Source organism: Diceros bicornis, chromosome 32, assembly GCF_020826845.1.
Source record: "Diceros bicornis minor isolate mBicDic1 chromosome 32, mDicBic1.mat.cur, whole genome shotgun sequence".
Lineage (NCBI taxonomy): Eukaryota > Metazoa > Chordata > Mammalia > Perissodactyla > Rhinocerotidae > Diceros > Diceros bicornis.
The window spans coordinates 26,582,686-26,594,916 of NC_080771.1; the positions used below are offsets into that span (position 1 = coordinate 26,582,686).

Here is a 12,231-nt window from a genome sequence, read left to right on the forward strand (position 1 = left end):
AGCAAAACCTGGGCAAGTCCTGATTATCGTCTGAATTTCTAGACATCATGTGCTGAAAGTCATTTTTACAAAACTACTGATTTGAGTGAAGTAAAACTTGCTGGCACGGAATTTGGTGTTTTTGTAACTTTATTTTAGCCTTCCAGAGGAAATTTGGCTGTCACAAAATTTGCAAATCAAATATACAAATCAAAATGCCTGAACAGAGAAAGGGTATAAATATTTACTTTTCAATCCACTGAATTATTAAAGATTTCAGAAATGTTTGATCTGGCAATACAGGAAGTAGGACTGAAAGTCAGTCTGCCAATTTGCCGTGAGGGAGAATTGATCAACGGCAAAGGACTAAAACCTGAGAGAACTGAGTGAGGTGTTATTAATTTAGAACCTTTCTGGGGAAATGAAGTGAAAAGCATCTCTTTTTTTATTATATCAAAAATCCCAAAACAAAGCAATAAATACATCTAGGATGTGTAGTTTACACGTGATTAAACTGTATAACTCCGAGGCAGTTGGCAGTCAAGTGTGTGTGTGTGTGTGTGTGCGTGTGCATGTCAGCCAAGTTCTTGAGCTTTTCTGTTTGAAAACCTCGTTGAAAATACAGTGCTGCAGAGAAAAGAGTCCTTTGATTTTATTAGTTCTTTCTTTCATTAGCTTCTGTGTTAGCCTCTCTATTAGCCTCTATTTTATTAGCTTTTGTTTAGTTTGGCTCCAGTTCCAGCTTTGGCACTCGTTTGGTGTAGGAATTTACACAGTCTGTTATCCTCATGTGGCCACAGGTTTATTTCATTCCTTTATGCAGTCAATATTTATTAAGCACCTACTATGTGTCAGGCGGTCTGCTAGACACTTAGGATCTATCAGTGAACAAAACAGGCAAAGACTTCTGGCCTCATTGAGCTTGTATTCCAATAGGGCAAGATGAAGGATAAAGCAATAAAAATAATAAGTAAGAAAATCATATGCTGTGTATAGAGATGTCAATTTCTGTCAAAAAATGAAAAAGTGGTTTAGGGTAAGACAAATGGGAGCAGGATTGCTGGGTGGAAGAAATTTTAATAGGGGAGGTCAGGAGATGCAAGCCTTTATGAGAGGGATCAGATTTGAGCAAAGACTTGAAGGTGGCAAAGATGGTAGTCCAGTGTATCTCAGAGAAGAGCATTCTAGGCAGAAATGATAACAAAGGATGGGCGGGGAGATGGGAGAATGACTGGTGTTTGCCCAGAGAACCTCAAGGAGGCCATTGTGGATGGAAGGGAGTGGGCTGGGAAGAAGAGGGCAGGAGGTCCGACATGGGGTGGGCATGGTGTAAGGGAGCAGATCATACAGGACTCTGTAGGCCATATAGAAATGACTTTGTCTTTCCCTCTGTGTAAAATTAAGAGTTACTGCAGGGTTTTGAGCACAGGAGTGATATTTTAAGCCTGTTGTGTAGAGAGGAGTCTCAGTGAGCAAAGGTAGAAGCAGAGAGACTTGTTAGGTGGCTATTGCAAGAATTCAGGCTAGAATACTGTGGCTGAACCCAAGGAGTACCAGTGAAGGGGGAGAGAGAGTCTGATTCTGGAGAGACGAGGAGCACCAACAGCATCTTCTGTTGGTTTGGTAGTATGGTGAGAGAGAAAGAGGAGTCAAACATGACTCCATTTTTTTCCCCCTTGAGAAACTGGAAGGATGGAATTGTCATAAACTGGGTTGAGAAAGAGTGTGAATAGAGTAGGATTTGGGGGAAGAACGGGAGTTTGGTTCAGGACGTGTTAAAGATATTAAGTAAGGGGTTGAATATATAAGTCTGGAGTTCAGGGAAGAGGTGCGGGGTGGAAATATAAATTAGGGAATTATTGGCACATAGGTAATATTTAAATCCATGAGTCCTTTGCCCTGCTTTTTTTCTATCTACATTCACCCCTTGGTGTGAAGCAAGATGAAGGACTGAGCCCCAGAGCATCTCAACCTTAAGAGATGATAAAAGATAAAAGGAAGCACCAGCAATGGAGACTGAGAAGCAGCAGCCAATAAGCTAGGAAAGAAAATTAAGAACATGAGCTTTTGTGGAAACTAAGTGAACCAAGTATATCAGTGCATCGGGTGTAGTCCAAGGTATCAGATGTCGCTGATGAGCCAAATAATAGGAAGACTAAAATCTGACCATTCGATTTAATAACATGGAAGTAACATGGAGTTCTTTGGCAATCTTGACAAGAGCAGTTTCAGTTGAATGGTATGGAGTGAAAATCTAATTGGAGTTGGCCCAAGAGAGAATGAGATGAGAAAAATTGGAAAGAGTGAGTGTGGACATCTTATTTGAAGAATGTTAATATAAAAAGCAGAAAAAAAAATACAGGGAGTCAAGAGAAACTTTTTTTCTTTTAAAATAGGAGAAACAACCGCATGCTTGTACATTGATGGGACTGATCCATTGAAGAGAAAAAAATAATAAAGCAGGAGAGAGAGGAGAATTGCTGAAGCAGTGGCTCTGAGTAGGTTCAGCACGAGTGGCAGGGGCTGACTAATGGCTCCTGTTGCGGGGAAGCACAGGGAATGCACTCAGGCACAGCTGGACCTATGGGTGCTGACCAAGCCGTCAGAACTTGGTCTCACTTCATCTCTCAACTCGGCTTCCCTCCATGTTGGCTTCACTTGGCAGGCTTTCCACAACAATAGCTCCCACAGCTTGACGCCTAAATCCCATCTTTTCAGCATCACAGCAGAAAAGAGAATCTCTTCTCCAATAGTCCCAACAAAATCTTGAAATTGCTCCACTGGTTTGGCTCAGGTGACCTGTCCCTTCCTGTAACAGTCACTTTGACCAGGGGAGGCAAAGCCAAGATTCAGGACAGTACACGGGAAAAGAGCAGTAATGCACACTCCATCAATAGAGTCATGTTTTCTGCCAGCAAAAAGAACTACACTGGTAAAAATAAAAAGCTTTAAAGGTTCTAAATGGTGGCCCCGGGACACTGCAAACCATTTAAGGGAGCCAAACAAATACTGGCATGATGTTCTTTTCGTTTCCTTACATTATTGTAATTTAATGTCAAGATCAAAATGATCCGGGCAAACTTAGACTCTTGGGGAAATCTAGATGAAATCACATGTGGAAAAAAAGTAATTATCTTAGAAAGAAACCTTTCTATGACAATTTTAATTAAGCCAATTATTTTCTAGAAATGTAGATGCCCTGATGGTGGCTGGCACTGTCATTCGACTATGCTCACTTGTGTTTTGTGTCTTTGAACATCTGTGTCCTTCTATGCTTTAAATCCTGAGAAAGAAATATGACTCCCCCTTTCTGTGTAGTTCCTACCTTTACAAAGTTGACAAACTCTATAACTCATCACTTTCACTGATGACCACTGGGAATGGCAGTCATGCCATTTTTAACGTTAGTAGGGGATAGAAATGATTCTTTTCTATATTTTAAGGCTTCAACCAAGAGTATTTTTTCTTCAATTTTTCTTTTCACTTCTCTGAAATTGTAAGATGTGCCTCCATGTCCAGAACTAAATATTGGTGATATCTAGCGGCAGAATATGTGAGTCTTAAACATAATTCAATCAGCCAGTTATTTATATTTAAATAACACTGAATAAATTATTTGGATATTTTCTTGGGATAAGATATACCACTACAGGGCAATGATAGTTGTGTAATTATTTCAGGGGTAAAGAATTGAAAAGGAGATGATTTTAAAATGAGATCCTCACACAGATTAAAATTATTTTAACAGTAAGTAATTTCTCATCTGCACTAAAATAATTTTTATAATATTGGGAAAATTTACTTAGCCTCTGTAAATCTTTTTTTTAAAGTTTTATTTAAAAAGAAGAGATGTTAAAACATATTTCATCTCATTAGATAATTTTAATAATTAAGTTTAGTATGGTACTAGTATGTAGAATACAATAGGCACTAGGTGATTTTTAGTTTGCTTTTCTTTTTTGACAATTCAAGCAACATCTGTTACAGAAGGAAGTTCCTTAGGAATCTCATGTTTAAAAGTGGTAGGCAACAGATACAAGAGACACTGTGCTTTGTGGTCAGTAACTCAACTTTTTCAAAGCTCAACTTTACTTGATCATAACTCTTTGTTTAGAGTCAGTAGCAATAAAAATTGTTTTATAATTCAAAAAGTAACTACCACATACTCACATGCTTGCTGTGTGTGAGAGAAATCAATAGGCACTTAACATGCTTTTTAAATTTAATGCTTATAGCAACGCGACGACATTTAATTTAAAAGTCTCATCAATGGGGAAGATTTTTATTTTTAAATGTGAGTTTTCAGGCGATGATATGAAGATTCAAGAAATGCTTCTGTTTGAAAAGCTGTGTGACACTTTATTATGTTAAATCTCAGTGACGAGGCCAAGGCAGGAGGAAACGGAGGGTAGATTGGGAGAGGAAGACTGGATATGGGGAAGAAAATAAATGGAGGGGCAAGACTCTTGTTTCGTCTTGTGGGGTAAGTTGTCAGTAACCATGGAAGAGATGGGGTTATGAAAAGGTGGTCTTTGGTCTATAAGTATTGGTCTCCTGTGGTGTTGAATATATCGGCATATTAAAAGCATCATTAAGGATGAGTAATACTTGACCAGCAGCTGAAAGTTTTAGTTAATAAATAAAATTAAGAATTCATTATATTTTATTTCACAGTTATTCAGAGTTTACAATTTGCCAGAGTTAGCCATCACCTCCATTAAAAAAGTAAATATGACAGTAGTATGTCTCCAGAAGGCTAGGTGGTTTGGCGGTGGCCATACGGCTGGTGTAGTCTAACCTCAGCTTCAGTTGCAAATTCATTTCCTGTCACTATTGTCCCTACCTATCATCATAAGCTGGCATTCCCTAAGTGTGCCAAATTCTATATATCTGTCTGCATCTATATCTGTATGTTTGCATGTTCCACATCACTATTCCACATTTCTTTTAAAATTAGAACAAGCATAACACCCCATCACACACTTATACCACGTGCATCTGCAGAACCGTGCAGCTTAAAACCCTGTAAGGGTGTCTGGATTCCCTGCGGCCGACTTATCCAGCTGAAATGACTCGGTAAAGCCTGGGAGCATCTGAATTTCCATTACTTTATTGGTGTACCCCGTTAATGATAAGCCTTAATTTGCATATCAGTAGTACCTTTTCACCACAGGTGAGAAATTGAAACATTCAAGGTCAATTAACTGCGACTGTTTCAAGTTGGTTAGCGCGGCTGTAACCGTGAGTGATGCTGGGCAGAGGGAGCGGTCATGAGAGGTTCCTCTTTCTCCTGATGAGAATTGATGAGCCAATTGTAACTCACTAGGATCATGCTGATTCTTTATTCCTCACTGGGCTTCTCTCATGTGTTCACTTTTTAAATCCTGGTCTATAAAGGAGTGTCGAAATGCCAGAGAAATATTATGAAATTCTGTGTTGAAAAAAGATATCCTCATTACCAACTTCAGACCATGAAAATTAACTACAAAGAGCAAGAAGCAAAATAACCAGCATTTCCTCAGAGCTGTGAGCTGAAATAGAGAAAATTCCAAATGTGGAAATGTCAGGTCAAGATGATGACTGGCTAGGGGCACTTTATTCACTGTTTTCCAACTTTTCTATATAAAAAAATGATAAAAATACAGAGAGATAAGCAGTTGTGCCCTAAGAGGACCAAGGATACTTGGTTAAGATCAGGACCCACAGGACTCTCAGTGTCTAAACTTTTTTTTTTTTTTTGTGAGGAAGATTAGCCCTGAGCTAACATCCATCCCTATCTTCCTCCACTTTATATGGGACACTGCCGCAGCATGGCTTGACAAGTGGTGCATAGGTCTGAGAAGGGGATCCAAACCTGTGAACCTCGGGCCACCGAAGAAGCAGAGTGCACGAACTTAAGCACTACGCCACTGGGACGCTCCTCAATGTCCAAACTTTTTTTTTTTTTTTTTTAATTTTTTGTTTATTGCAGTAACATTGGTTTATAACATTGTAAAAATTTCAGGTGTACATCATTATCCTTCTATTTCTGCATAGATTACATCATGTTCACCACCAAAATACTAATTATAATCCCTCACCTCCTACATGTGCCGAATTATCCCTTTCACCCTCCTCCCTCTCCCCTTCCCCTCTGGTAACCACCAATCCGATCTCTGTCCCTATGTGTTTGTTTATTGTTGTTATTATCTACTACTTAATGAAGGAAATCATACGGTATTTGACCTTCTCCCTCTGACTTATTTCACTTTGCATTATACCCTCAATGTCCATCCATGTTGTCTGAAATGGCTGGATTTCATCGTTTCTTATGGCTGAGTAGTATTCCATTGTGTATATATACCACATCTTCTTTATCCATTCGTCCCTTGCTGGGCACTTAGGTTGCTTCCAAGTCTTGGCTATTGTGAATAACGCTGCAATGAACACAGGGGTGCATGTACCTTTACAAATTGGTGTTTTCAAGTTCTTTGGATAAATACCCAACAGTGGAATAGCTGGATCATATGGCAGTTCTATCCTTGATTTTTTGAGGAATCTCTATACTGTTTTCCATAGTGGCTGCACCAGTTTGCACTCCCACCAGCAATGTATGAGAGTTCCCTTCTCTCCACATCCTCTCCAACACATGTTGTTTCCTGTCTTGTTAATTATAGCCATTCTGACGGGCGTGAGGTGATATCTCATTGTAGTTTTGATTTGCATTTCCCTGATAGTTAGTGATTTTGAACATCTTTTCATGTGTCTGTTGGCCATCTGTATATCTTCTCTGGAGAAATGTCTGTTCAGGTCTTTTGCCCATTGTTTAATTGGGTTGTTAGTTTTGTTGTTGTTGAGATGCATGAGTTCTTTATATATTTTGGAGATTAAGCCCTTATCAGATGTATGGTTTGCAAATATCTTCTCCCAATTTGTAGGTTGTCTTTTCGTTTTGTTGATGGTTTCCTTTGCTGTGCAGAAGGTTTTTAGTTTGATGTAGTCCCATTTGTTTATTTTTTCTATTGTTTCTCTTGCCCGGTCAGACATGGTGTTTGAAAAGATGTTGCTTAGACCGATGTCGAAGAGCGTACTGCCTATGTTTTCTTCTAGAAGTTTCATAGTTTCAGGTCTTACATTCAAATCTGTAATCCATTTGGAGTTAATTTTTGTGTATGGTGTAATGTAAGGGTCTACTTTCATTTTTTTGCTTGTGGCTGTCCAGTTTTCCCAACACCATTTGTTGAAGAGACTTTCTTTTCCCCATTGTATGTTCTTGGCTCCTTTGTCAAAGATTAGCTGTCCATAGATGTGTGGTTTATTTCTGGGCTTTCAATTCTATTCCATTGATCTGTGTGTCTGTTTTTGTGCTAGTACCATGCTGTTTTGGTTACTATAGCTTTGTAGTCTATTTTGAAATCAGGGAGTGTGATACCTCCAGCTTTGTTCTTTTTTCTCAGGATTCCTTTAGCTATTCAGGGTCTTTTGTTGTTCTATATAAATTTTAGGATTCTTTGTTCTATTTCTGTGAAAAGTGTTGTTGGAACTTTGATAGGGATTGCATTGAGTCTATAGATGGCTTTAGGAAGTATGGAATGTCCAAACTTTTGATAGGCCCTGAGGCAGAATAGTAAGATTAGATAGGACAGTGGAGGGAAATATTTACCCATTCACCACTCCCATCATGCACTCATCAACCCTAAGTGGCTAACCATTTAGGGTTAAGAGTCAGGTACCAGACAACTAGGGACAGCCCCTATGCCCTGGAACCCCTTCAAATTAGCCAGTCCACTGGGAGCCTGCAAAACCTGGCTAACCTTACCCTACTTACTGTGGATAAGCTGTCCCTACTGCTTCAACTTTTTTTTTTTGTGAGGAAGATTAGCCCTGAGCTAACGTCTGTTGCCAATCTTGCTGTTTTTGCTGAAGGAGATTGGCCCTGGGCTAATATCCATGCCTACCTTCCTCTACTTTATATGTGGGACACCTGCCACAGCATGGCTTGATAAGCAGTGGGTAGGTCTGCTCCCAGGATCTGAACCTGCGAACCCCAGGCCGCCGAAGCGGAGCACACAAACTTAACACTATGCCACTGGGCCAGCCCCTACAGCTTCAACTTATCACCCTTTCCATGGGTGCATCTCTCTGTATGGCTCTCCCTGGTAGCCTTCTCTTTTTTGGAGCTGTAAGTAACCAAAAATTTTGCCTTTCATCTATCAGAGTGTCACTGTGTTGTGTCTGCTGTCAAAAGAATTTTTAAATCTTATAAAACAGTTGTTAACACAGATGCTGTCCTTGTAGGTTCCACAATGGTATGTGCCACACCATATTAGCAAACATTTATTGGACGTCTCTTTACACTGGAGCCTGTACTTGAGGTTTTATGAAATAGGGCACAGATGTCAGGAATAATGCTTGAATAAAAACTGTATATAAATGAATGGTAATTTCTGTCTAAAACGTCAGACCTTATCAGAGCCTCAAGGTGGATGGCAAAAGAATAGGAGAAAGAAAACATATATTAATATTTTTATTTGGGGTGTTATGTAATAGATGTTTCATTTTAATAGTATTGAGTATGAGATAATTATGGATTCAAGGATGTGTCAAGCCCTATTTCATGATGTTTACAGTGGTTATATATTACTTACACAGTTGGCAATGTCAATATTACTTAAAGTAAATAAATTCCCCAAATAAAATATTACCATATTAAACTAGAAGAATGAAACGTCTTAACAAGACATACAGTAGTCCCATATATAATTTTTTGGTGTGTGTTGGATAAAACAAACATGATCAATTCTGCTCTACCCATACTTCCTTGAATATACAGCAAGCTTCTATTTTTCACTTCTGAGTGCTCAAGCACGACTTGCTCTCTGATCTTTTCCACGATTCTCCGCTCCTCCATCCTCTCACCCACCACCATCCTCTCCCTTCCCAGATAGCATAGAACCAGCAGTGTGTTGGTAAACTGGCTAGGTTGGGGGCAGGCATTGACTTGTAGAGATGGTCAATTTCTGCGGTTTAAATACTCCCATGATGACCAATTGCAAAGATGGCTGTGTTTAACAATTGGCTTGCAAAATTCCTGAAAATTTAATCTCTTCACACACTGTTGCAAGCTAGCTCCAACCTACCCCTGGATAGAACTCTCCATCATTTATTGTGTTATTGTTCCCTGCACACACCTCACCATTAACATTTTTATTTATTTTTTGGTGAGGAAGATTTGCCCTGAGCTAACATCTGTTGCCAATCTTCCTCTTTTTGCTTGAGGAAGATTGTCTCTGAGCTAACATCTGTGCAGTCTTCTTCTGTTTTGTATGTGGGTTGTTGTCACAGCATGGCTTTATGAGCAATGTGTAGGTCCGTGCCTGGGATCCAAACCCATGAACACTGGGCTGCCAAAGCAGAATGTTCGAACTTAACCACTATACCACCAGGCCGGCCCTCACTGTTAACATTTTTCATGTTGTGTTTTGAAACAGGTTGTGTTTCACACATGCTTTTCAATGTCTGTTCCTCCTATAAGGCTATAAATACAGAGAGGGTAGGGACTATCTTTGACTGTTTTTGTATTCTCAGGCTTAATGCTGTACTTTTTTTTCTAAGGAGTCTACATGATCAGACATCAAAGGTAGTTTTCTAGTTCCACCATAGTGTGAACTATGATTGAAGACCAATTGTTATCCAGTCACGCACGTGGGCAGTAAACAGGCTATTTCCAAGTGTTGACGTGAATGTCCACCTGTCGAATTAAGTTCCTTAAACATTCAATGAGACTCTTAGTTCTTTGCAATGTCAGGAGGTTATAACACCTAGAAATGGATGTAATTATCATGGGCTCTATCCATTTACACTAAATTCTTGATTTTCTATATCTTTCTGCAATATGAGTAGTTTCATAGTTCGGAAACTTGACTTTCTTAAGTTCCATAAAGGAATACAGTCTTACTGGCAATTGTTATCCACTAACAGATTTTTAACTAATTCTTTGCCGATTTTCTCTTGTCTCTGTTTTCACCAAAGGAGCTGGTGGCTGGTCTCCACTTGTCTCAAACAAGTACCAGTGGTTGCAGATTGACCTTGGAGAGAGAATGGAGATCACTGCTGTGGCCACCCAAGGGGGATATGGGAGCTCCAACTGGGTGACCAGCTACCTCCTGATGTTCAGTGATAGCGGCAGGAACTGGAAACAGTATCGTCAAGAGGACAGCATCTGGGTATGTTTCTTTAACAGAATATGTAGTCTCTCTGGAAAGAAATATAGTCACCCCTGCAGGTTGTTTATGAATCTCTTAAGCTAAGTTGAGCAACAGAATCTTCAGAATTACTGAGAAAACGTTTTTTAAGAGAAAATACGTTAATATCCATTTTTGAATACATTTCATGGTATAATTTATGAAAATACTAAAGGTAAATTTATTTCATAGAGTCCTCAGAAATTGAAAAAAATCTTGTTAGTCCACTAAATAGTGTGGGAGTCTAAGAAACAAGCAAAACTTATAAAAATTTTAAGTTTTGTTCAATAATGTAGTGGTTTTACATGGTCCTTGTTTAAGGTCGGTTAAAAGCATTTATTCCTTTTATTTCCTCTGATGACTCTGAGATTTCTAAATATCTCCCTCCTTCTCTAGTATATGGAGGTTTTTATATATAATATTTGGAGTATTTATATGTATAGTGTATATACACACACACATATATATATGATTTATATATAGCCTATTCTCTAGTCTTTTTAAAATCTGTAATTGTGTAAAATGCTGTGTGTTGTGAACAGGGGCACAGCCCCTATTGGAGAGAGACTGATAAAGTGGTGGTGTTTGTAGTTGACCGATTGTATATAAACCCCTGATGGAAGAAGGAAGCTAAGGAAGTTTGCTTGGTGAAAAAAGTACTTCTTTGTTAGTGTAGAAAAGTATTGGTTTGGATCTTATGTGGGCCAGGGACAACATACTGCAATCAAAGAGCTATTTTTTTTTTCCTTTGGCTGAGCTGCCGGAACCAGAGAAAATGAGTAACTGAATAATTCTTAGCATCATTCTTAGCACATAGATCATTTGGAAGCCTCTTAGGGCACATAATGATGATTTTCTTTGATCCATCAATTGCCTCTCTTTTGAAACTTCCTAGAACTCCATTATACATGATAAACTCATTGAAGAAAAGGGCTGTGATGTACTCACCTTTGTATCTCTAAAGCACTTGGTGGCCATTCAGTGCGTGTTTATGGAGGTAAATTGAATTGAGAAGAAGTGGTCCTGCTCTGTCTCTAGCAATAACAGCAGTCGGCCTGGAAGAAGCTGCCTATAAGCATTTTCTAAGAAAAGTTGCCTTAAAATCCAAAGCAAGTTGATGTTGTGTCTAAAAGCAAGAAAAACTGTATTTTACGGTGGAATTAATTCCATGAAAACCATTCAAACTAGGGATAAAATAAACAGTAATTATGAACCAATAACAATGAAAGCTTAATGAGGTACTTACTTTAACTGGGTGTTTGGATTTTCTTTTTTTTTTGCAGGGGAGGATTTGCCCTAAGCTAACATCTGTTGCCAATCTTCCTCCTTTTCTTTTTCCTTCCCCCCACCCCCGAAAGCCCCAGTACATAGTTGTGTATAGTTGTAAGTTCTTCTGGTTCCTCTATGTGAGCTGCCGCCACAGCATTGCTACTGACAGACAGTGGTGTGGCTCTGCACCTGGGAATTGAACCTGGGCCACCGAAGTGGAGCACACCGAACTTGAACCACTAGGCTATGAGGGCTGGCTCTGGATTTTCTTTTCCTCTTTTTCTAAATAAGCATTAGATTTTAAACTAGATAAGTAGTGGCTAATTCATGCTAATATTTAGCTGTGTTAAGTAAAATGTATGTTTTTGACATTTTTCAAAATGATAGATCAACCATGAAAATTAGTTGTTTTTCTTTTAAGAAAGCTTGGGGAAAGCCAAAACTGGACAGTGTCATTTGCCTTTTTTGCTTACTCCTGTTAAAGATGAGGTGCTCAGGGTGAAACAGTGGCATGAATGACAGCTTTAATCCAAGCCAGTCCATGTAAAGACAATGGCATCTATCACAATTACCTGTCAAGGTATTTTTTAGACTATGCTGTAATTTGTTGGTTTACTCACTGTCTTCCACTCTTGGGTATGAGCACCTTGAAAATAGACTGTACTTTCCAACCTGTCATCTTAGCATCCCCAAATCTTAACAGTACCTGGCATGTTGTGGACAAAGACTAAATGTTTGTTGAGTGAATGAATGAGAGAAT

General features: G+C 39.0%; 1 protein-coding gene across 1 annotated transcript in view; it reads left to right on the plus strand.

Annotated features, from left to right (window-relative positions):
• CNTNAP4 (contactin associated protein family member 4) overlaps positions 1 to 12,231 on the plus strand; it is a 261,402-nt gene that overhangs the window by 59,487 nt on the left and 189,684 nt on the right. Inside the window, exon 3 of the mRNA XM_058528320.1 lies at positions 9,991 to 10,184. Coding sequence (XP_058384303.1) covers positions 9,991 to 10,184 — 194 coding nt within the window. The remainder of the gene's footprint in view (positions 1 to 9,990; positions 10,185 to 12,231) is intronic.